Source organism: Somniosus microcephalus, chromosome 15, assembly GCF_052327205.1.
Source record: "Somniosus microcephalus isolate GS21.2 chromosome 15, FLI_Smic_1.0, whole genome shotgun sequence".
In the NCBI taxonomy this organism is placed as follows: Eukaryota; Metazoa; Chordata; class Chondrichthyes; order Squaliformes; family Somniosidae; genus Somniosus; species Somniosus microcephalus.
Window position 1 is genome coordinate 101,059,411 of NC_141001.1, and position 26,222 is coordinate 101,085,632.

General features: G+C 42.2%; 1 protein-coding gene across 5 annotated transcripts in view; it reads right to left on the reverse strand.

Annotated features, from left to right (window-relative positions):
* zdhhc13 (zDHHC palmitoyltransferase 13) overlaps window positions 1-26,222 on the reverse strand; it is a 50,127-nt gene that overhangs the window by 11,263 nt on the left and 12,642 nt on the right. For all 5 annotated transcript variants that reach the window (XM_086008171.1, XM_086008172.1, XM_086008170.1 and 2 more), the window contains exons 4-10: window positions 26,082-26,159; window positions 24,670-24,814; window positions 23,704-23,768; window positions 23,445-23,607; window positions 21,382-21,513; window positions 16,005-16,138; window positions 8,151-8,255 (exon numbers count right to left, since the gene is read on the reverse strand). In XM_086008171.1, the coding sequence (XP_085864297.1) occupies window positions 8,151-8,255; window positions 16,005-16,138; window positions 21,382-21,513; window positions 23,445-23,607; window positions 23,704-23,768; window positions 24,670-24,814; window positions 26,082-26,159 (822 nt within the window). The remainder of the gene's footprint in view (window positions 1-8,150; window positions 8,256-16,004; window positions 16,139-21,381; window positions 21,514-23,444; window positions 23,608-23,703; window positions 23,769-24,669; window positions 24,815-26,081; window positions 26,160-26,222) is intronic.

A 26,222-nucleotide genomic window follows, 5' to 3' on the forward strand; every position in this document is an offset into this window, starting at 1 on the left:
ATTATAGATACAGTATAAAAGGAAATGCCAGTTACAGGAAACTCTCGCTTTACCGGCACCTAAATAACCGGAAATCTCTTACCTGAACCTACTCCTGAATTTTGCCGGTTAAGTTTTACTTCATATTAGTGGCCGTTCCTGGATCTGTGGCTGTGTAACCGGGGTTCCTGCACCTGTTGCTAAGCAACAGGGACGCCTGGATTTGTTGCTGTGTACGGAGCTCTCGTACCTTTCACTATACCTCTCTGTAATCCGGACTTTTTGATATACCGGCACCACGCCGGTCCCGGATAAAAAAATGTTTTTCCTGTATATGGATTAAAAACAAAATGCTGGAAACACTCAGGTGGTCAGGCAGCATCTGTGAAGTGAGAAACAGATACTGCCCGACCTGCTGAGTATTCCCAGCATTTTATGCTTTTATCTCAGATTTCCAGCATCCACAGAATTTTGCTTTTGCCGGTAATTAGTTACTTTGCCTTGTAAAATGTACTGTATTTTTAAAATAACTTTTGCAAAAGGTTTTGTCAAATATTATTTAATATTGCTGAATTCTAAATTCAGTCACCCCCCTATAATTCTGCAACCCCTCAGGGCCAAATACAATAGGTATTTTAAAATATATATATATCATATATATTATATATATATATATACTATATAAATAAATAAAATAAACACTATAAAAAGTGCTGCCACTTGACATCTAAATGTCTCAGCTAACTTTTCACATAGCTAGGTGGGGCTGCTAGATATTACATGCCAGACAGCTAAACTGGTGGTTCTACAACTTTGTATCTCCTGATCCAGCAAGCAGAGCCGAACCATTAAAAATACTGTCTGAACTGAATTTCTCATTTCAAATTAGTTTAAAATTACACCGTTGTATTTCCAGGAAGTGCCTTCGAACCCAGGACTTTTGACAGATTCAATAACCAGCCAAGGTTAATTCAATAACGTGCCTTCAAATCACGGTCACAATGAACAAACTCGGAGATGCATTCATTAGAACAATGCGGAGGCTGTGATCACCTTGTCAGGAGATAGTTTTTAAATACCGGTGCTTCAAACATATACAACACAGAGGTTGAGCACAGTACAAGAGGGCGTGTGGATGGACTCAAGAGTTTTTCGAAAATCAGCTGCTTAAGCAGCAGAGATCAAATGAATCAGAGAACTGGGTGGTCTGCCAAGCAGGTGACACATACAAAACTTTGAAATGCTAGGTGAAATGTATAAAAATGAATGAGCTGTAATTTAATGACGATGAGAAGCTTGTTGTCAGACAATACCAACTGATTTGAAACACTAAGTAATCAATCCAATAAAATTACAATGAGAAAAACTGTTAAGGGGATAGAAAAAAGGGGTGAAGGAGAAATCCTGCAGTGGGGGAAATCTCAGAGCACGAGCAGCCCACACAAGAATGGATATATTCACTCTAATCCTGTCCAGACTGATATGCTTTTAGAATATTTCAAGATTAATGTTAAAATTCTTGCGTAAACAGATACAAGAGATTCAATGCAACTGCTCAAATACAAAAATGCTCATCACCACCCAAATCAGCTCTTCCTGCTCTGTCATTTAGAGAAGGTTAATCAGATAACAGACTCCTTTGAGCTACAATGGGTTTTCTTTGATTTTTTCCAATACAAACCAGGTTTCATATTAAAATATATGTCTGAAGGAATGCCATTTGAAATCAAAAGACCACACAAACGCGTTCATGGGTATTTGTGCAACACAATGCACCTTAGTTTAAAAAAAACCTTGAAATCAAAAAATCATGATCTTTGGGAGGCATAGCAGAGTAGAAACATTTGCAAGAGGTAGGAGGCCATTTGCCTGGCAAAAATGAAGCACTTTTGTCTACAGTGCATTATTTGCTGGATTCTCTCACTAAAGTAAACACAGGATTAAAGTTATATGCTGCAAGCTGATTTTTCAAACTGCAAAAAAATATATTAGTCTGTCTGATATTCACACCCCAGGACAAGGCAGGTACATGACCAGTTCAGGAAGCCCTTGTGACTGTTTCCATTGTGATTGGTGGGGATCTAACAGGTCGAAGCATTTTGGGCAGATCAATAAATCAAGCCATTCCATTCAATTTAAATCATGTGATTGACATGTCAGGCATCTCTTTGAACCAAATGGTTTGATTGACAGCTATAGCTGAGGCAAGGGCCTGAGTCAGGTCAGCTTTGATTCCTTGTTGCCCTACTGTGACAGCTGTGTTACCAGGGGCTTCTGACTGAGGATTTATATTTGGCTGTATGCACTCAGCTCACCAATCAACCTAAAGCCAGCAGAGATACAGGGCTGGCCACAGGACTCTGTGGTAACCGATGGCCATGCAAGAAGTAAATTAATGTTATTTCAAGGGTTAATTTAATGTTGCAGGATTAGAGCAGTATTAGCATTTTTGTTGTTTAGCTGGAATAAAGTTTGTAAGTACTGTAATTTTCTTTTTATATTCCATAAATTAGTTTATAGCCTGAGCCAGAGTCTGGTGGAGTATAGGTTCTTCCACCTACCAAAGAGCAGAAGACCACATGGTAGCACATGATGTATTCCAATAAGCCAGAGTACAGTGACAAAGATTCTGTTTGATTCTTGAGTCTTGCTACATTAACCTAGATATTGGGCAGGTAAAAGCACATTTCTAGGGGTGTGAGGTGAATTAATGGGAGTGGCCAGTGGTGCTGAAACCAAGGAGATGTGTTACAGGACAAATTGAAGTCAGTTCTAGGTGACTGTTGCAGCAGATACATACAAAAGATAGTTCTGCTGCAAGGCGAAAATTTACTTCTCTACAGAAATGTCTACAGTGCTACTGTGGATAAGGGGCAAGTACTGTTAAAGCATGGTGGTCACCCTCAATTATTTTTGCTAACAGAATGGAGGAATTGATGGGGTTATAATAATGATGGTGGTGTGTGATCTTTGGTCGTGCCAGCTGTTGTTCCACCTCCCATTGCCAATGCTGTTGTGCTCATCCACCAGAGGGTTCAATATTTCAGCCAAATGTCTAACTATTTTGAATTTGTATCCAGCTGTTTAATTTATTTACTGTAATGTTTCTCCTCAGTTCATTTAATAATTGCCAACATTTATTTGCCCACATTTAATTCTTCCAAGTCTGTGTAAAGCTGCATTGAAGTTATGAAGCCTACATCTTCATTGAATTGATGTGACCCCTCTCGAGCCTCATACTAATTTTATACTCAGTCTATGCTGGCACCTTCCTAACAGACTCCTTTCTGCAGCAAATTTGGTAAAAACGTCCCTCCCCCAAACCTCCCATCAGACTCACCCCTCAATTCATTTGGCGGGGGGGGGGGGGAAATAAACTACAAACTAACATGAACTCAGCCAGCCACCTGCAAGCATATGTGAACAGGTGCCTGGTCTTACACTACAGGGAGCATTTCACCTCCCAATGCATATCTTCAAGCAACAAAGGATACCAGTATTGTGATTTGAAAAGAAAAGCTTGCATTTATATACATGAAACTTTCGATTAACCGGTCCCTAAATAACCGGAATGCTCTATCCACCGGCAAAATTCAGGAGTCCGTTCAGATAACTTTTATTACTTTTTTTTACTCCATTTGTTGCTGTGCAAGGGTGTAGCTGAAGCTGTTGCTAAGCTACAGAGACGCTTGCAACTTGTGCCGATTGTTTTGAAGCTGCAGGGTTTGTTGCTTTATACGGAGCTCTGAGCTCCGTATCTTTTACTATAGTGTTCGGTTATCCGGAATTGTTGATGAACCGGCACCACGTCGGTCCCGTCCGTGCCGGATACCAGAAAGTTTCCTGTAGCGCCTTTCACGACCACTGGACGTCCCAAAGTGCTTTACAGCCAATGAAGTACTTTTGGAGTGTAGTCACTGTTGTAATGTAGGAAACGTGACAGCCAATTTGTGCACAGCAAGCTCCCACAAAGAGCAAAGTGATAAGGGCCAAATAATCTGTTTTAGTGATGTTGATTGAGGGATAAATATTGGCCAGGACACCAGGGATAACTCCCCTGCTCCTCTTCGAAACAGTGCCATGGGATCGTTAACATCCACCCGAGAAAGCAGACGGGGCCTCGGTTTAACATCTCACCCGAAAGACGGCACCTCCGACAGTGCAGCACTCCCTCAGTACGGTACTCGAGTGTCACCCGAGATTTTTGTGCTCAAGTCTCTGGAGTGGGACTTGAACCCACAACCTTCTGACTCAGAGGCAAGGGTGCTACCCACTGAGCCACAGCGGATATTTGAAGCTAATATAGTGGCAGTTCCAGGATTACAGCATAAAAACCACTGCATTCTGCAACGTTAACTTACTGATTGCATTTGGTGAAATATTCTCATTACTAGGCAGTTTTGGCAAGGGATATTTAAGTTTTTTATTTGACAGGGTTTCTGCCAATTACTATCCCGTGACCCCTGGTGAAAAGTACATTTATCTGGATATTGAGTGGAGACAGATTCTGGCTCAGCTGTGATTCTCCCCACCCCATCCCACCCATCTCCTCCCCAGCACCACACTTCAATAGCATGCCCTCACTGTCTAGACTTCAAAATGAAGAATGGCTATTTGGAAAAGCTTCTAGGGGGCTGCTGACACCAGCGGAACTGTACTCGTCACTAATGACTTCAAGAAAGATAGAGAGAAAATAAGACAATTCATTTCTGGATGTCTCACAGTAATATCTATATTCATTTCAGTGAGTTTATTTATAGCCTGTCTTGCTGTTTATTCCACATAAAATTCTACTGTTGGCAAAAGTTTGATTTTAATAACAATGCTTATATTGTTTTATTATATTTAAAAAAGATGAACACTGCTTCAGAGAACCTATATACACCGTGCCCAGCAGTGTAAAGTTCAGAATACACTTTTTTTAAAGCTGTGTGGTGCTTCGGGCAAATACTGCTAAATCAGCAAAAAGACAACACCAAAGGGGATTTCAATATCAAGATTCCTCAGCCCACAAACTTACCTTAAAAGGTGTTTTTTGGCATCTAACTTTTCTTTATGGTAATTTTATTATTTTACACTTTCGCTGCTCCATCCTCCTTGAAAGTTTTCACGCTTTGGCAGGGGAAGATGTATCTCGCAAGAGGTTGGTGAGCCGATTAGAAGCTTCTGCTGATGTTGCGATATACCAAAAAAGCATCTCAGAGCGACTCCCCCACCTCAGTATTGCCTCCCTTTCCAGGGAGAAGTACCCGAGTGCCACAACACAGCACAATTGAGAACTGAATCTTAATAGGGAGGTGATCATTGGCACGAATGTATGTCCTCCCAATTAATGGCATTGAGTATTTTATCTTTGACATTTCCACCCACTTCTGTGCAAGTCATCTCTCCACCCTGGGCTTTATTTGGCGTTATATTAAAAGTTTACATGTTTTAAGTCAAAGTACAGATTAACATAGAAACATAGAAGATAGGAGCAGGAGTAGGCCATTCGGCCCCTCGAGCCTGCTCCGCCATTTAATGCGATCATGGCTGATCATCCAAATTCAGTACCCTGTCCCTGCCTTCTCCCCATATCCCTTGATCCCTTTAGCCTTAAGAAATATATCCAACTCCTTCTTGAATATATTTAATGAATTGGCCTCCACTGCCTTCTGTGGTGGAGAAATTCTCTGGGTGAAGAAATTCCTCCTCATCTCTGTCCTAAATGGCTTACTCCTTATCCTTAGACTATGACCCCTGGTTCTGGACTCCCCGGCCATCGGGAACATCCTTCCTGCATCTAGTCTGTCTAGTCCTGTTAGAATTTTATAAGTTTCAATGAGATCCCCTCTCATTCTTCTAAACTCCAGCGAGTATAAGCCCAATCGACCCAATCTCTCCTCATACGTCATTCCTGCCATCCCAGGTATCAGTCTGGTGAATCTTCGTTGCACTCCCTCCATGGAAAGAACATCCTTCCTCAGATAAGGCGACCAAAACTGCACACAATACTCAAGGAGTGGTCTCACCAAGGCCCTGTACAACTGCAGCAAGACATCCTTGTTCCTGTACTCGAACCCTCTCGCTACGAAGGCCAACATACCATTTGCCTTCTTAACCGTCTGCTGCACCTGCATGCTTACCTTCAGCGACTGGTGCACAAGGACACCCAGGTCTCGTTGCACTTCCCCTTCTCCCAATCTATTGCCATTCAGATAATAATCTGCCTTCCTGTTTTTACCACCAAAGTGGATAACCTCGCATTAATCCACATTATACTGTATCTGCCATGCTTCTGCCCAAACAATACTTGCATGTATATTCAGTAGGGTGGGAACTCTATCAGAGCCTGGTCATTCCCAGTCAGGAGTATGGGGTGGGCAGGATGGAGCACCTTCCTTTGAAGTTGGGTTGAGACCTGTATCTGTAATTGAATGAGGAATTAAGGTCTGTCCCTTCAAGGGCCCAAATGACCTGCTCAACAACAACCACTTGAGAGAATATTCAATATGTTATTAAAATTAGGTTTATACAGGCAACAGAATAATTATTTTAGATCCATTTCATTACAGTAATTCCAGATGGATTTGACAAATATTTGTAATTCCAGTCCACATGCTAAACTTGCCATGTCATTATGCTTGCAATTTTGCTTAAAATGCCAATTAAATCCCATGAAATGAAAATGCCATTAGGTGAAATCTAATTGGAAGAGATCATCTCCAGGAGAGATTGCATAAATAGTAAATTGTCAAACACCGTTCTCATCACAATTACACACCCACAATTTCACAAAAGGCATTTTCATGTAGTTGGAATATCATTCCAAATAATGTTAAAATATTAAGTGATACTTTTATTTTAGGGGATAGTTGAATAATCTCCCACAAAGCAGAAGTTTTAATGAAGCCAGTATTTTGGGTTTCCACTTTGAGCAGGGGTCCTCTTGATTCTTGTCGTAAGAAAATCAGTCAGTGAATAGCTCCCAAGGGACTCAAATGTTAACTTGTACTGAAGCTCCTCAGCTGTGCATGGTGTTGTTTGCCCGGCCGGTCTCACTGCTGACACCAGTTAAGCAGCTACTCGCTGAATAAGTGAAATGAGAAAATGCTGCTTCTCCAACTGTCATGGAAAATAACCTACAAAATTCAAATGCCTCCTACAATGCAGAACTGTTATCATGATGAAATTGCTGCAAAAAGACAACACTAAATTAAAACTGCTTTAGCCTTCTAAGCTGAGAGCACTCAGGAGATGGGAAACGTATTTTTTAAATTTCCCCAGATTCGAGTTAGTCTTCATTAAGTTTCTAATTTGCATCAGTGGAGCATAACTTGGAAGTCTTTAAGTTGTCCACCATGGCTCAGTGGGTAGCACCCTCGCCTCGGAGTCAGGAAGTCGTGGGTTCAAGTCCCACAAGACAGGAGTACGTGATCCAGGCCGACACTCCCAGTGCAACACTGAGGGAGTGCTGGCCTGTCGTAGGTGCCAGCTTTCAGAGGAGACGTTAAACCGAGGCTCCTTCTGCCTGCTCAGGTGGACGTAAAAGATTCTATGGTACTATTTCAAAGGAAAGCATGGGAATTCTCCCCAGTGTCCTGCCGAATATTTATCCTTCAACTAACATCACTATTAAAAAAAGAGATTTTTTCTCTGGTCATTTATCACATTGCTGTTTATGGGAGCTTGCTGTGCACAATGACGTGTTTCTTACATTACAACAGGGACGACACTTCAAAAAATACTTAATTGTCTGTAAAGCGCTTTAGGACGTCCAGCGGTCGTGAAAGGCGCTAAATAAATGCAAGTTCTTTCTTTTATAACTTTTTCTTTAAGTGTACGATTGTAATAATTTGTACTTTAGTCTAGTTAGCATTTTAAGTTATTAGGAAAATTCAATACTGTTGACTTGCTCCACAGCTTCACGAAAAATGTGTCAAAAGCATTGAACTGTACATGCAGCTAAAGACAAACAAGTTATCATCCGGAGCATTATTTTGTACTTGGTTTTCCTGGTATGATCTATTTAAAAGGAATTTCACTCTGAACACCAAGGGTTACTTTGCTTAGGTGCATAACACATTACTCACCCAGACATTATGACACTTCTGAATTATTTTGTATTGCAGCCGACAGTGAAATTATTTTCCCTTTCGAGCCATTGTTTCCGCACACAAATTTACAAAAGGATATCAGGCAAGAACCGGATGAACCACGTGATGACCATCCAAAAAAACGATGCTGACAGAAACGCCAATGGAATGTAGCTAAATGTCTGCGCACTCACAAAACGCCTATAGGAGGAAAAGATACATAAAAATTAAGTTATGAATGGTAATATTAGTTTTGCTCATCTTTTCTCTGGCAAATTTCTACCCTGTCCTCCTGAAGGGGTCAAGTCCTCGCTAGACTAGGATTTAACAAGAGCCAATAGCCCTCCGTTACCTTGCAAAACTGCCCATTCTTCATCCATAAGCCTGGATTGCAAGCTTCAGCGGGCTATTCCGGCCACACAGGACAGCTCATCCAGGCCCGATGCTGCCCTCGGGAAAATTAGCCGACTTTTCTCTTCCCAACTCGGGGACATTTGAGGCCAATGGTAGTGCCATGCATTGCTACCCCAGCAGAGATCAGCGACCGCAGATCAACTACTCACTGTCTTAACCAGCCGAGCTGACAAGGGAGCAAGGAGTTGTATTTTATGTACACGGTGTCTTATTTTATATAAATAATCAGCTTGAAAAGTCTTTTTACTTTCACTGGACTGGGCATAATACAGTATGCATTATTGCACAATACAGACCATCAATATTCTGGATTCAGCTGCATTCATAATAAAGGATACGAGAGAAACTTGGATAAATATTTTTAGGATCAAATGGTCAATTATGAAAATGTGCAGTAATATGCACTGGCACATTGATGTGGAGCTGCTGTTTGTTATGCTACCAATAGCCATATCACAAATGTCTCAAATATACTATTAAAAAGAACATTTATGTGACAGTTTCCTAAATCTGCACTACTTTGAATAAACACTGCCCTCTTCTGGCTATGCAACAGAGTAACAGACCAGTAAAGTGTTGAAAGTAAAGGCTCTTTAAAGTGCTATGGCTGTCGAAATCACGGAATTCCCAAGTTGCAATTTCAATCTGTTTCTTCGTTGCTACATTGTAGGAGACATTTGAATTTTGCAGTTTATTTTCTATGATCGCAGAGCGGTCTGCACAGAGCAGGATTAAAACAGAGTGTACTTAAACAGAGTGTTTTATTTGGAAATTTGGAGAAGAGGGGGAAGGAGTTGCTGCTTTTTGCTTACATTACTTGTAGTGCTTTGTGTTACAGTAGATATTTAATTTCAGTACCCATAACTTAATCTAGATCAAGTAAGTAGTCAAGAAACTACACATTCAACTAAATTACATAATTACAAATTTAATTAAATTAAATAAGGTCATATAGAGATGGCAGTGCAAGTGGTGTGCTGTAACTGCAGAATGTGGGAGTTTGTGGAGAGCATTGTGTTCCTGGACAACCACATTTGCAGTAAGTGTTTTTGAGCTGAAGCATGAGACGCAGGCAATGCAGGGCATCACGGATGGGGAGGGTTACCTGGACACTGATCTAGGAGGCAGTCACACCCCTTAGGTTAGGTAGTAGCCAGGGACAGGAGGATGTGACTGCAACTCAGGCACGTAAGGGGACCCCAGGTGCAGTGCTGGAGGAGCCTCGGCATTTGTCCTTATCCAACAGGTATGAGGTTCTTGCTGCCTGCAAGATGGATGAGCAAGCTGACCATGGCACCATGGTGCAGGAGGCCATTCAAGTGGGGGGAGTGAAAGGGGACAGTATAGTCAGGGGGATAGATACTGTTCTCTGCAGCCGCGACCGAGAGTTCAGAAGGTTGTGTTGCCTGCCCAGTGCTAGGGTTAAAGACATCTCCTTGCGGCTGGAGGAGAACTTTTGGAGTGGGAGGGGGAGGATCCAGTCGTCGTGGTCCACGTAGGAACCAACGACATAGGTAGAACTAGGAATGAAGTTCTGCTGAGGAGGTTTGAGGAGCTAGGATCCAAATTATAAAGCAGAACCTCAAAAGGTAATAATCTCTGGATTGTTATCGGAGCTATGCGCAAATTGGCATAGGGACAAACAGATTAGAGGTTTACATGCATGGCTCAAATGGTGGTGTGGGAGGAAGGGGTTTCAGTTCATGGGCCACTGGCACCAGAACCGGCGAAAGGAGCTGTTCCGTTGGGACGGGCTCCACTTAAACCAGGCCGGGACCAGCTTCCTGGCGAACTGAATAACTAGGGCAGTAGACAGGGCTTTAAACTAATGATGAAGTGGGGGTGGGAGGATTCAGGAAAGAGTAAATTTAAAAGCAGCAGAGTAGAGTTTTGGGTAAAAATAAGCAGTGAGTCAGGAAGGGACAGAGAGAGTAACAAAGGTAGCAGGGCATCAGTGACTAAGGTTACATCAGGGCAAAATTGAAATAAGTCAAAGCTAAAGGCACTATATCTGAATGTGAATCGCAAAGCATTCGCAACAAAATAGATGAATTAATAGCGCAGAGAGAAATTAATAGGTTTGATCTAATAGCCATTACAGAGACGTGGTTGCAATGCGGCCAATGTTGGGAACTAAATATTCCAGGATACTTAACTTTAAGAGATAGGCAAAATGGAAAAGGAGGCGGAGTAGCCCTGATAATAAAGGATGGGATAAAGACAGTAGAGAGAAAGGATCTTAGCTCCGAAAATCAAGAAGTAGAATCAGTTTGGGTGGAGCTAAGAAACAGCAATGGGCAGAAAACATTGGTGGGAATTGTTTATAAGCCCCTAAACAGTAGTTGTAATGTAGGGCAGAGTTTAAATCAGGAAATTAGAGGCGCATGTAACAAGGGTAATACAGTAATCATGGGGGAATTTACTCTGCATATAGATTGGGCAAACCAAATTTGCAGTAATAGTGTGGAGGACGAATTCATGGAATGTATGCAAGATAGTTTTCTAAAGAAAAAGACTTGCATTTATATAGCGCCTTTCACGACCACCAGACGTCTCAAAGCGCTTTACATCCAATGAAGTACTTTTGAAGTGGAGTCACTGTTGTAATGTGGGAAAAGCAGCAGCCAATTTTGCACACAGCAAGGTCCCACAAACAGCAATGTGATAATGACCAGTTAATCTGTTTTCATTATAGAAACATAGAAACTAGGAGCAGGCCATTCGGCCCTTCAAGCCTGCTCCGCCATTCAACGAGATCATGGCTGATCATCCAAACCCTAGCACCCGGTCCCTACACCGACAGCCATCCCACCCAAGCCCTACCCAGTTACCCCACATATTTAATCCCCCCTAACACTAAGGGCCAATTTTTATCATGGCCAATCAACCTAACCCGCACATCTTTGAACTGTGGGAGGAAACTGGAGCACCCGGAGGAAGGATGATGGTTGAAGGATAAATATTGGCCAGGATCAGTATGTTGAGGAACCAACTAGGGAACAGGCTATTTTAGATCTAGTATTGTGCAACGAGAAAGGGTTAATTAATAATCTTGTAGTAAAGGGGCCTTTCGGGAAGAGTGACCATAATGATAGAATTTTATATTGAATTTGAAAGTGATTTAGTTAAATCCGAAACTAGGATCTTAAATTTAAACAAAGCAAACTATGTAGGTATGAGGGGAGTGGGCTACAATAGATTGGGAAACTACATTAAAAGGTATGACAGTAGAGAAGCAATGGCTAGTATTTAAAGAATACATAATTTACAAGAAATATACATTCCTTTAAGGCACAAAAACCCCACAGGAAAAGTGGCTCAACCGTGGCTAACAAGAGAAGTTAAAGATAGTATTAGATCAAAGGAAGAGGCTTATAATGTTGCCAAAAAGAGTGGTAAGCCTGAGGATTGGGAGGTTTTTATAATTCAGCAAAGAGGGACCAAAAAATTGATAAAGGGAAAATAGAATGAGAGCGCAAACCAGCGAGAGACATAAACACAGACTGTAAAAGCTTCTATAGGTATGTAAAAAGGAAAAGATTAGCAAAAGTAAATGTGGGTCCCTTACAGGCTGAGACAGGAGAAATTATAATGGGGAACAAGGAAATGGCAGAGAGAAATTAAATAAATACTGTGTCTGTCTTCACAGAAGAAGATGCAAAAAACTTCCTGGAAATTGTGGAGAACAAAGGGTCTAGCAAGAATGAGGAACTGGAAGAAATTAGTATCAGTAAAAAAATAGTACTGGAGAAATGAATGGGACTGAAAGCTGATAAATCCCCTGGACCTGATGGCCTACATCCTAGAGTTTTGAAAGAGGTGGCTATAGAGATAGTGGATGCATTGGTTGTCATTTTCCAAAATTCCATAGATTCTAGAATGGTTCTGCGGATTGGAAGGTAGCAAATGTAACCCCACTATTTAAGAAAGGAGGGAGAGAGAAAACGGGGAACTACAGACCAGTTAGCCTGACATCAGTAGTAGAGAAAATGCTAGAATCTATTACAGGAAACTCTCGTTTAAACAGCACCTAAATATCCGGAATTCTCTATTAACCAGCAAAATTCTCACTCCGAAAACAACACCTCAATAACCAGCAATGTTGCCGAGTCCGAGTCTCCCGCGGTGGCCAGGTTAGTCAGTGGGGGTAGTTCTCCAAACTGCCATTACTCGGCTTCTTGGTGCTGTCGGAAGTCAGAACACCTCAATACCCCTGTAACAGGAGTCTGACTCTCCCGCGCTGCCGGTAGTCTCTTCTGATCTGCCATTTTACAGGGGTACTGTGCATCTCCCACGCTGCTGGTAGTCATTGCATTGCATTACCCTCAGCTGGCAGTACTGTACTTAATCAAGCATCTTCCACCATCCATTTAACACAACATTCTGTAAGTGAGTACCCAATTACTGTATACTGCACATTTCTTGATTTTTAAAAAATTTTCTTTGTTAAAAATAGCCTCGGTAGATAACCCTCTCCGTCATCCGGAATTTCTGATCAACCGGCAACACGCCGGTCCCAGATACCAAAGAGTTTCCTGTATTAATGATGTGGTAACAGGGCACTTAGAAAAATAATAATAGGACTGGGCAGAGTCAACACGGATTTATGAAAGGGAAATTGTGTTTGACAAATCTGTTGGAATTGTTTGAGATTGTAACTAGCAGAATAGCTAAGGGGGAACCAGTGGATGTGGTGTATTTGGATTTTCAGAAGGCATTCGTTAAGGTGCTACACAAGAGGTTATTAAACAAAATTAGGGCTCATGGGATTGGGGGTAATATACTAGCATGGATTGAGGATTGGTTAACGGACAGAAGGAATAAACGGGTCATTTTCGGGTTGGCAGGCTGTAACTAGTGGGGTACTGCAAGGATCAGTGCTTGGACCTCAGCTATTCACAATCTGTATCAATGATTTGGATGAGGGGACCAAATGTAATATATCCAAGTTTGCTGATGATACAAAGCTGGGTGGGAATGTAAGTTGTGAGGAGGATGCAAAGAGGCTTCAAGGGGATATAGACAGGCTAAGGGAGTGGGCAAGAACATGGCAAATGGAATATAATGGAGAAATGTGAAGTTATCCACTTTGGTAGGAAAAATAGAAAAGCAGAGTATTTTTTAAATGGTGAGAGATTGGGAGATGTTGGTGTTCAGAGGGACCTGGGTGTCCTTGTACACGAATCACTGAAAGTTAACATGCAGGTACAGCAAGCAATTGGGAAAGCAAATGGTATGTTGGCCTTTATTACAAGAGAATTTGAGTACAAGAGTAAAGATGTCTTACTGCAATAACATAGGGCCCCGGTGAGACCACACCTGGAGTACTGTGTACAGGTTTGGTCTCCTTACCCAAGGAAGAATATACTTGCCATAGAAGGAGTGCAACGAAGGTACACCAAACTGATTCCTGGGACGGGGGGATTGTCCTATGAGAGATTGAGTAGACTGGGCCTATATTCTCCAGAGTTTAGAAGAATGAGAGATGATCTCATTGAAACATACAACATTCTTAGAGCTTGACAGAGTAGATGCAGGGAGGATAGTTCCCCTGGCTGGGGAGTCCAGAACCGGGGGGGGTCACAGTCTCAGAATAAGGGGTCGGCCATTTAGGACTGAGATTAGGAGAAATTTCTTCACCCAGAGGGTGGTGAATCTCTGGAATTCTCTACCCCAGAGGGCTGTGGAGGCTCAGTCGCTGAGTATATTCAAGACCGAGATCGATAGATTTCTGGATATTAAGTGAATCAAGGGATATGGGGATAGTGCAGGAAAGTGGAGATGAGGGAGAAGATCAGCCATGATCTTATTGAATGGCGGAGCAGGCTCGAGGGGCCAGATGGCCTACTCCTGCTTCTATTTCTTATGTTCTTATGATCATTCCAGATGCACCATTTTGGCATTTTAAGCTCTGAGCAGGTAGCTACTTATCTGGTGTCAGCAATGAGACCTGTCAGCAAGCAACACAATGAGCAGCAACATGAAATGCCCCATTTCCAGTTCTGCATGTTATATTGGTTTCATTAAAACTTCTGCTTTGTGGGAGATCAATGTCATGATTGCAATATTCCATACTTAAGTTTTTTTTATAGCATCACCTCACATATTAAAATCATAGAATGATACAGCACAGAAGGAGGCCATTTGGCCTATGCCGGCTCTTTGAAAGAGCTATTCATATAGTCCCACTCCCTCATCTCTTTCCCCATAGCGCTCTAATTGTTCCCCTTCTGGTAATAATACAATTCCCTTTTGAAAGTTACTATTGAATCTGCTTCCATTACCCTTTCAGGCGGTGCATTCCAGATCACAACAACTGATCAGTCTTACAGATCAATTTATTCTGTGGTACCAATTCAAGAAAATGTTCTTTCACATCACAAAGAGGACGTGGATTGACCAATTTATATAATATGGATTTGAAAAACCAAAACAAGGCAATTGTCTGTACGTGTTAAGAAAATCACAGCATAGGAGTACAGCCCAGCACATTATACCAAAGGTATGAAGCACATACAAATGGTAAGTTCCCTTTCTCAGCTGTGCTCTGTTGAAATGAGTGTCCATTGTTCAAGAAATGGTGAAAATGAGATCAGAAGAATACATGCAGTTTTAATGATAGAAAATGTATTTTTGGTTTTAGAACTTTTAACTCAATTTAGAATTACTTCCGATAGCCAAGCACACACAAATAATTTATGTATCAATACTTGTGCAACATGCTTCATTGTAGTTTACAACCAGCTCATTGGCCCATGGTGAATTTTACAATCAGCAAGGCAACACCAGACATGTGGTCTGACCTGAGCTAGAGGATTCTGGATTCATCTCATTTCAACATTAAACACAAGATTTCTCACCTTCAAAATAGATCTGCGATCCTTCACAAACAAATTACATCAAAATCTTTCATTTTTTGACTGTCGTATTCCGTTGAAAGTCGTCAATAAAGAGAGACCATTACTTGCAATAACTTCTATCCTTTAGAATATTGCTAGCTGTTTCACTATTTTTTGCCTTACTATGCTCTCCTGATGTCATTAACTCCTTGCTGGGGTTACGGTTCCAGACACTGGATGCCGCCGGCACCCCCCCCACCCCCGTACCTCACTCATATTCATATGCTAGTCCAGATCATGTGCATCAGCAGTGAAGGTGGTGGGGGGGGGGGGGGGGGGAGTTGAAAGCATTACAGTTGAGCCTGACCCTAACATCATTATTGAATCGTGCATTTATATTCTGTATCACTGGATAGCTATCAAGATTAGAAACACGGAACAACTTCTCCCACACCACCCACCCCTTCCCTCCGAAACCAGGAACACCCAAATCAATAGTAGCCTTACCGGCACCCCATCTGAGTTCAGCTGATTGTGTCTAAAATTGAGTCCCAGTTCATATAAAGCAATGGGGAGTGGGGGGTTGGTAGGAAGGGGGGAGGCAGGAGGAAGAGCATTTATTGTTATCTGATTGTGTGTGTGTGAATTCAAGTGGCAATTGAAGAAATAAGGTAAGTGAGCAGGCATAGGTACCTACCTTATTATAAGCTGTACTATGAGCCAGGTAGAAACAAATAATATGCCTTTCAGAAGCCAAGAGTCAGATTCCAAGTCTGCTATGTAGCCTGTCACCCATATCACTGCCACTGCCATCAAAAACAATAGGAGAAGCTGCGGTTCAAGAGACAATGCAATCAATAACAATTTTTGTTACCTTACGTAAGTTTTCTTCCATGAATATCCCAATATATACTGGGGAAATCACAGTGTAAAGTGCAAAGAGGGAGAGGAATTCCTGAAATGAGTACAAGATAATTTTCTTGATCAGTTTGTTTCCAGTCCAACTAGGAAGGAAGCAGTGCTGGATCTAGTTCTAGGGAACTGAAGTGGGGCAAGTGGAGCATGTCTTACAATGCAGGAGCATTTGGAAAACAGTGATCGCAATATTAGGTTTCGAGTAGTTCTGGAAAAGGACGAGGAAAAATCAAATGTGAAAATACTCACCTGGAGGGCTAATTTCAGTGAGTTGAAAAGGGATCTGGCCCAGGTGGATTGGAATCAAAGAATGGCAGGTAAAACAGTAAATAAGCAATGGGAGGCCTTCAAAGAGGAGATAGTTCGGGTACAGACTAGACACATTCCCACGAGAGGGAAAAGGGCAGCATCCAAAGCTAGAGCTCCCTGGATGACTAAAGGTATAGAGATTAAAATGAAACAGAAAATGAAGGCTTATGATAAAGGTCAGGTTCACAATACAGTAGAGAACCAAGCTGAATACAAAAAGTAGAGGAGACCTGAAAAAGGAAACAACAACAACTTGTATTTATATAGCGCCTTTAACGTAGTAAAACGTCCCAAGGCGCTTCACAGAAGTATTAAAAGACAATAAATTTGACACCGAGCCAAATATGGAGAAATTAGGGCAGGTGACTAAAAGCTTGGTCAAAGATGTAGGTTTTAAGGAGCAACTTAAAGGAGGAAAGAGAGGTGGCAAGGCGGACAGGTTTAGACAGGGAATTCCAGAGCTCAGGGCCCAGGCAACAGAAGGCACGGCCACCAATGGTTGAGCGATTATAATCAAGGATACTCAAGAGGGCAGAATTAGAGGAGCGCAGATATCTCAGGGGGTGGTGGGGCTGAAGGAGATTAGAGAGATAGGGAGGGGCGAGGCCATGGAGGGATTTGAAAACAAGGATGAGAATTTTGAAATCGAGGCGTTGCTTAACCGGGAGGTAATGTAGGTCAGCGAGCACAGGGGAGATGGGTGAACGGGATTTGGTGCGAGTTAGGACACGGGCAGCCGAGTTTTGGATGACCTCAAGTTTACATAGAGTAGAATGTGGGAGGCCAGCCAGGAGTATGTTGGAATAGTCAAGTCTAGAGCTAACAAAGGCATGGATGAGGGTTTCAGCAGCGGATGAGCTGAGGCAAGGGCGGCAACGGGCGATGTTACGGAGGTGGAAATAGACGGTCTTAGTTGTGCTGCAGATGTGTGGTCGGAAGCTCATTTCAGGGTCAAATATGACACCAAGGTTGCGAACAGTGTGGGTCAGCCTCAGACAGATGTTAGGGAGAGGGATGGAGTCAGTGGCTAGGGATCGGAGTTGGTGGCGGGGTCCGAAAATAATGGCTTCGATCTTCCCAATATTTAATTGCAAAAAATTTCTGCTCATCCAGAACTGTATGTCGGACAAGCAGTCAGACAATTTAGGGACCGTGGAGGGATCGAGAGAAGTGGTAGTGAGGCAGAGCTGGGTGTCGTCAGCGTACATGTGGAAACTGATGCTGTGTTTTAGGATGATGTCGCCAAGGTGCAACATGTAGAAATAGGAGGGGGCCAAGGATAGATCCTTGGGGGACACCAGAGGTAATGATGTGGGAGCGGGAAGAGAAGTTGTTGCAGGTGATTCTCTGGCTATGATTAGGTAGTTAAGAATGGAACCAGGCGCGTGCAGTCGCACCCAGCTGGACGACAGTGGAGAGGTGTTGGAGAAGGATGGAGTGGTCAACCGTGTCAAAGGCTGCAGACAAGTCAAGAAGGACGAGGAGGGATAGTTTACCTTTGTCACAGTCACAAAGGATGTCATTTGTGACTTTGATGAGAGCTGTTTCGGTACTGTGGCAAGGGCAGAAACTGATTGGAGGGATTCAAACATGGAATTGTGGGAAAGATGGGCACGGATTTGGGAGGCAACATGTTCAAGGACTTGAGAGGAAAGGGAGGTTGGAGATGGGGTGGTAGTTTGCAAGGACGGAGGGGTCAAGGGTTGGTTTTTTTTTAGGACAAGAGGGACAAAGAGATTATGAGAATAGATTAGCGGCTAACATAAAAGGGAACCCAAAAGACTTTTATAATGATAAATAATAAAAGGGTAGTCAAAGGGATGGGCCGATCTGGGCCAAAGAGAAATCGGCATGTGGAAGCAGAGGGCATGACTGAGGTACTAAATGAGTACTTGGCATCTGTCTTCACAAAAGAGGATGCTGCCAATGTCTCAGTAAAGGAGGAGATAGTAGAGAAATTGGATAAGATAAAAATAGATGAAGGGGAGATATTTAAAAGGTTGGCAGCGCTCAAAGTAGAAAAGTCACCCGGTCCGGATGGGACGCAACCTCGGCTGCTGAGGGAAGTACGGGTGGAAATCGCAGAGACTGGCCATAATCTTCCAATCCTCCTTGGATATGGGAGTGGTGCCAGAGGACTGGAGGATTGCAAATGTTAACACACCTGTTCAAAAGAGAGGGGAATAAACCTAGCAAATACAGGCTAGTTAGCCCAATGTTGGTGGTGAGGAGACATTTAGAGACAATAACCCAGGACAAAATTAATTGGCACTTGGAAAAATATGGGTTAATAAACAAAAGCCAGCACAGATTTGTTAAGGTAAATCATGCCTGACTAACTTGACTGAGTTAATTGAGGAAGTAACCTAGAGGGTTGAGGAAGGTAGCGTGGTTGATGCTGTATATATGGACTTTCAAAAGGCATTTGACAAAGTACCACATAATAGACTTGTTAGCAAAATTGAAGCCCATGGGATTAAAGGGGCAGTGGCTCCACAGATACGAAATTGGCTAAGGAATCGAAAGCAGAGAGTAGTGGTGAGCGGTAGTTTTTCAGATTGGAGGGAAGTGTGCAGTGGTACCCCCCCAGGGGTCTGTATTGGGAACACTTACACACACACACACACATATACATATACAGGAAACTCTCGATTTACCGGAAATCTCTGTTTACCGGCAAAATTCAGGAGTAGGTTCAGGTAAGTTTTACTTCATATTAGTGGCCGTTCCTGGATCTGTGGTTGTGTAACCGGGGTTCCTGCACTTGTTGCTAAGCAACAGGGACACCTGGATCTTGTGGGAGATTCCTGCACCTGTTGCTAAGCGACAGGGACACCTGGATCTGTTGCTGTGTACCAGGCTCTCGTACCTTTTACTATACTTCTCTGTAATCCGGACTTTTTGATAAACCGACACCACGGATAAAGACCTGGAGTTCGATATACAGGGCATAATTTCAAAGTTTGCAGATGGCATGAAACTCGGAAATGTAAACAGCGAGGAGGATAGTAACAGACTTCAGGAGGACAGAGACAGATTAGTGAAGTGGGCAGACACTTGGCAGATGAAATTTAATGCAGAGAAATGTGAAGTGATTCATTTTGGCAGGAAGACAAACTAAATGGTCCAATTTTAAAGGGGGTGCAAGAGCAGAGAGACCTGGGGTGTGTGTATACAAATCTTTGACGTTGGCAGAGCAAGTTGAGAAGGCTGTTAAAAAGGCATACAGGATCCAAGGTTCTTTAAATAGAGGCACAGAGTACACAAACAGGGAGTTAGGCTAAACCTTTATAAAACACTAGTTAGGCCCCAGCTGGAGTATTGTGGCCAATTCTGGGCACCACACTTCAGGAAGGATGTCAAGGCCTTGGAGAGAGTGCTGATAAGATTTACTAGAATGGTACCAGGGATGAAAGACTTCAGTTCTGTGGAGACTAAAGAACTGGGGTTGGTCTCCTTAGAGCAGAGAAGGTAAAGGGAATATTTGATAGAGGTGTTCAAAATCATGAAGGGTTTTGATAGTTTATTTTTATTTACTCTGTTTCCATTGGCAGAAGGGTCAGAAATCAGGACACAGATTTAAGGTAATTGGCAAAAGAAACAGAGGAGACATGGAAAATATTTTTTAGAGAGAGAGAGAGAGAGAGAGAGAGAGTTATGTTGATCTGGATTGCACTGCTTGAAAGAGTGGTGGAAACAGATTCAATAATAACTTTCAAAGGGGAATTGGATAAATACCTGAAAGGGGAAAATTTGCAGGACTACGGGGAAAGATCAGGGGAGTGGGACTAATTGGATATCTCTTGCAAAAAGCCAGCACAGGCACGATGGGCCTAATGGCTTCCTTCTGTACTGTATCAGACTATGATTCTATGAAGTAAAACAAAAGGTTTCTACAAAGATAACGTTAAAGATTATGTTTCTGTTGATCATTTATAGGAATATACAAAAATGTGTTTTTATAATTGAACATTACTTCAAGAATGCTACTGTGCAAATACCTTGCAAATCAATTAAAGAAAAATTCTCGTCTTACCCCTCAATCCCTGACCATGTTGGAGCATCAACTAGTGCTCCAACATGCACTGAATTTTCATAGGAAGAATGGACACTTGGAAAAGGTACTGGAGAGCTGTCTGTACCCCAGCAAGAATCAGCAGCTTCAGGAGACAAGTCAAGGGTAGAAGTAGCTAGGGAAGATGGGACGGCAGTGTTGCGGAACTCAGTCCAAAGATGTGCGGGTTAGGTTGATTGGCCATGATAAAAATTGGCCCTTAGTGTTAGGGGGGATTAAATATGTGGGGTTACGGGGATAGGGCTTGGGTGGGATGGCTGTCGGTGTAGGGACCGGGTGCTAGGGTTTGGATGATCAGCCATGATCTCGTTGAATGGCGGAGCAGGCTCGAAGGGCCGAATGGCCTACTCCTGCTCCTAGTTTCTATGTTCATTCGACTCCAAATCCGTTACATTGAATGCTCCATTGTGTTACAAATCATGAAATACACCAGAAAGTGTGACTGTACAATACATATCTACGATCAAAAAAAAATCAAATCCAAGTACAGGTAGACTATCCTTTATCCGAAAACCAGCCGTGTTTCGGTTTTCGGAAAATTTCGGAAGGTATTTTATAAGACTGGGAAATTTGTCGTCGGTGGGGGTCGGTGTCGGCGGGGGGGGTCCGCGCGGGGGGGTTGGTGTCGGCAGGGGTCGGGGTCGTGCGCCACTCTGGTCATGTCGTGCGCACGACTTACGCTGAACAAAAAAACCTTCGGTTTTGAGAGGGTTTCGGTTTTCGGAAGTTCGGATAAAAGGTAGTCTACCTGTACATTTTTAATTTGGTGACCTACCTTGTATTTTTCAAAACTCTTGAGAACATTCAGCATAAAATGGCTTCTACTTCGATCAACATTTGCGTCAAGCAGACAACGGATTATCCAAGGATTTCTGTTCTGCTGGGCCAGCCCCAGAGGAGTTTCCCCCTGCAAACAATTCAGCAAATTTTCATTTCACCTTCCTTAGTACAACTCTGATGGGTAGTTTTGAAAAATTACATCCTTTTTATATAAAAGAGAAACATCCTTGGAACTTTAGAAACATTAGGCCCAGCAGGACACCAACATGTAGCTACACTTGAGTGATGGGAAGTTGGTCTTACCCACGATAACCACATTGCAGAGTTCCTGGCCTGAGCCATGGATAAGTTAAAGTGATGATAGTTTTTTTTTTTTTTAAATCACCTCCTGCTGACCAGTAGCAGTGGCACTGCCCCAAAAGCAGGCCACCCATCTCCCCTTTGTCCTCTTAGCTGCAAGAGGCACATTGCCTGAGAGAAACTAAAAAAGGGAGAAAATAGGTAACATGCCATTAAAAAAAGTGTATGCTCTTCCTACCCCCTGACAAAAATGTGGCCATTTGCAAAAATTATTCTTCACCAATGTAATCTCCAAAATAAAAGACTACAGGAAACTTTGTGCTATCCGGCACCGACGGGACCGAGCTGTTGCCGTTCCCTCAAAACTGCCGGACACACCAGCGTTAATGTTGAAGCATACGGAGCTTTTCATCTCCGTATCTGACAACAAACACTGTTGCTTAGCAACAGCTTTTAAACAGTCGGCTCATACCTTGGAAGCGTCTCTCTGAAGCTGTTGCTAAGCTACAGAGACTTTGCAGAGCCTGACTGTTGAAAAAAAAACTAACAAAATGGCTCCTGATTTCTGCCGGTGGCTCGAGCTTGCCGGACATTTAGCCTCCGGATAACACAAAGTTTCCTGTACAATCTTATAGGGGGTATGGTAGTGTAGTGGTTACGTTGCTGGACTAGTAATCCACATCAAATTTTTAAAAATTTGAAAATAAAAAGCTGGTGTCAGTAAGAGTGACCATGAAGCTGTCTGATTGCCTTTAAAACCCAACTGGTTCACTAATGACCTTTAGGGAAGATAAACTTGCCATCCTTACCCAGTCTGGCCTATATGTAACTCCAGTCCCCACGCCAACGTGGTTGACTCTTAACTGCCCTCTAAATTGGCCGAGCAAGTTAGTCAATAGCATCTAAGCCACTACCAGTGGTTCAAGGGGTAGGCCCACCACCACCTCAGGGATACTAGGGATGGGTAATAAATGCTGGCTTTCCTAATGACCAATGTTCCCTTTAAGCTGCGCGGCCGTGCAACACTCTAGGGGGTCCCACACCTAGACGGCTTTTAAATTGAAAAAAAAAAAAAACGCACATGTGCAGAATTTTGAATGGGCCGCGTGGCCCCCAAAAAAATTACAGGGAACACTGCTAGTGACTCCAACATCTTGAGAATAAATTTAAAAGACCCAAAACGTGCAGCATTAGATCTTCACTAATCAGACAGTACAAAAGCTGTACATGTACACTTTTATTCCTTCCAATTTTCTTTCTTCCTGTTTGAAGGTCCAATTCCTGCTGGGTTCAGCTCCAAAGCAGCTTTCTGGTACCTCACCAAAGTGGTCATTGCCCACGTGCAAGCCGAGGCAATGGACATTAGCAAGCTGTTTAACCACAGAGGGGGTCACAGCCAAGCCTGATGCGGTCTTTGAAATATTCAAACATCAGCAATTTCCAGCAGAAGTCACACGAGGTCAATTACGCATGGGAAGTCCATCTGATTTTATGCACCTCCATCTTTCAGCGATTTCAAGACCAACTGCGAGGTCACAAGTGAGATCGGCTAACTCAGCCAAAATTACCCTACACAATTGACTGTACTCAATACGTTATCTGTGGATCTGCATCTCTTACATGTCCCAGTTTAGTTGAAATTTTTACTACCAATTTTAGCCTGAAGGAGGACATTAAAACAGAACACAACTAGATGTGGAGTCAGCTTAAAATATTCAGGCAAAAATCATACAAGACAGACATTAGGCACTTACTTACCATTGCATTTTTAACTTCAACATTGGCTCCAGCATCTAGCAGTACATTCAATGCTGCCACATTTCCTGACATTGCTGCCCAGTGTAGTGGGCTGTTTCTGTGCACTGTGTCGACAGCGTTTACTGAAGCATTTAATTTGATAAGGAATCTGGTAGGTTCAGGCCTAGATAAAACAGATCGTAACATCACACCTGTAGGCCTGGTTAAATAAGATGCACCAATTCTGTGTAAAGCCATGTTACAAACATACTCCACTTACCCTATTATTTTGCATGTTGCTACCATTAATGGTGTTTGTCCATTCACATCAGCTGCATCTACATCCTTAAAACAACAGAAAACATCTCAGTTCTAAAAAAAAATGAATGGTTGATTTTGAGATCAAAGACTGGTTCGATTGGGCTCTATCCTGGCCCAGAAATATCAAAAAGGGGCCCTCCTCTTTTACAGGGAGAGGGAGACTGCGCAAGCCTGAACAGATTCTACTAGGTGAAGTTAAATTTGACTTAACTAGAATAAGTTCTTCCCCTTGTGCTCTCTCACAAAGCAAATGATCAATGGGTGGAAAGCCAGGACAAAGCAAATTTCCCTGAAGAGTACGTTAGTGATGCTGTAGGTATGGAGATCTGCAGCTTCTGCAGCTTGAGAAACTTCATCGCGTGGTAGAAATGTGCAGCTACAGGTGTCACAGAACAGTGATGCCCAAACATAGAGTGGGTGACATACAAAACAAATTTCATATACAGGAAACTTTGATATCCTGCACTGACGGGACCGAGCTGGTGCCGTACCATCAAAAGTGCCGGACATACCAACGTTAATGTTGAAACATACGGAACTGAAAAGCTCCGTGTGAATCAACAAACCCTGTTGCTTAGCAACAGCTTCAAAACAGTCGGCTGCAGCTGCAAGCGCCTCTAGCTGAAGCTGTTGCTATAGCTACAGACCTTGCAGTGCCTGACTGGGGGGGAAAAAAAAGCAACGAGAACTAAAAAAAACTTATAGAAAACGGCTCCTGATTTTTTGCCGTTAGATTGAGTATTCCGGACATATAACCTCCGGATAAACCAAAGTTTCCTGTAGATTAACTGTACAGAGTATTACATCATAATTTCTCCTCAGCATTAACTTCAGCAGGAATGCCTTCAAATGCATGCATTTTATTTATGAACGTGCAAATACAATCGAAACCTCTCCCACCCGAGTAAAAACAAGCTGAACATACCTGACCTTTTGCTACAAGGTATGCTATGATAGGCATATGCTGGAACTGGACTGCAAGGTGAAGACAAGTAAATCCTTCCCTATCGACCAGGGAGGGATCCGCTTCATATTTCATCAGTAACACAACCATCGACAAGTGGCCTTGCCTGGAATAAAATAAAGAGGTCTCCTTATATGGCTTAAAATCCCATACAGTAGTAAGTTTCCCTAAAATTACTGAATGTCACAATAAGAATTTCTAACTCTGCAGTTTGTTGCTGGCTGTAATTGTAAAGTATTTTATGTTTATTTGGTAAAAGTCAATTTAAATTTCCTTTATTTATTTAAGAGCCTCCGATACATTTCGCATTTTCTTCTTTTTCACCATGGTTTGAATTTAAATGCACCTTTTAGCTTCAGCTTGAATTGCAGCAGATCTTTTGTAATTTACGCACTAAGTTTCCAACTTTTCATGTCAGTTTGGTCAAGTCTTTTGCTTCTCCTCTCTTCCCCCACCCCCTCCCCACTGAGTGATGATTACTCACTTTTTATTTCTTCAAACTTTCTTCAAAAAAAGCTTTTTGTTAAAAAAAAAAGTTTGAGTTTGGTTTGTTCTTTCTGGACTTTAACGTCAACTGAATTCCTGTGTGGTAGCATTCAGTTATTGAAGTGAGTACTATTCACAGACAAAGGGACAGGCAAATCTTCCACAAAGGTAAAATAGAAAATAATTTCAAGACACTGCCACAGTGCCCTAGAATCAATTCCCAGGGTTATATGCAACCAAGGCTACACTGCAAGACTCAAACAGTACTGCACACTCTGAACCTTCTATAGTGTATATGTAGTAACCCAACAACATTTGTAATAAAGAGAACTTTATGAAATAATTAAATTGAATAAATTTTAAAGCTCCTTAGTATTTGAAACAACTAAGAAATGTAATCGAGCCACCTACTAGTTGTAACACAAGATTTAGACAAACCAAGATTAACGACGATCTCATTAACAAAATGAACAGTCTGTCTGGTTCTCCAATAACACAGCGACTATGAAGAGTACAATCTTAATTGTCAATTCCGAAGATTAATCTGAAGCAACTCAGTTTAATTAAAGTACTGTTGCTTAAGTTGAAAAACTAATTTGAGTATCTGCAGTTCAAAATTAAGAAATTTTCCCCAAATTAAGACAGTTTACTGTCAAAGGTTTGTTGCGTGCCTTCAAATCCTGGAAATTAGCCATAGAGTTGGAGGGCAGACTAGTGGCAAAATGATTGACAATCAAAGGTTACAGATTACATGTTCCACAGAAAATACTGCATGCATCAGACTTCCCCATCCTCCATAAGTATATTTGGAAATTATGGCTAGAGAGCTACATCACAACACATTTCTGAAACTTGTGTTAAAGGATTAAGTATTTCTGAAACTCTACCTGGTAGCCCAGTGAAGAGGCGTTGAATTTAAATCTCCACCCAGCTGATCCACAATGGCGCCTTTTGAAATATAGTATCTGCGGATGTATTTTGGTGAAGTTAATACAATGTGAACATAAAGCGTATACGTTTGTATTGGG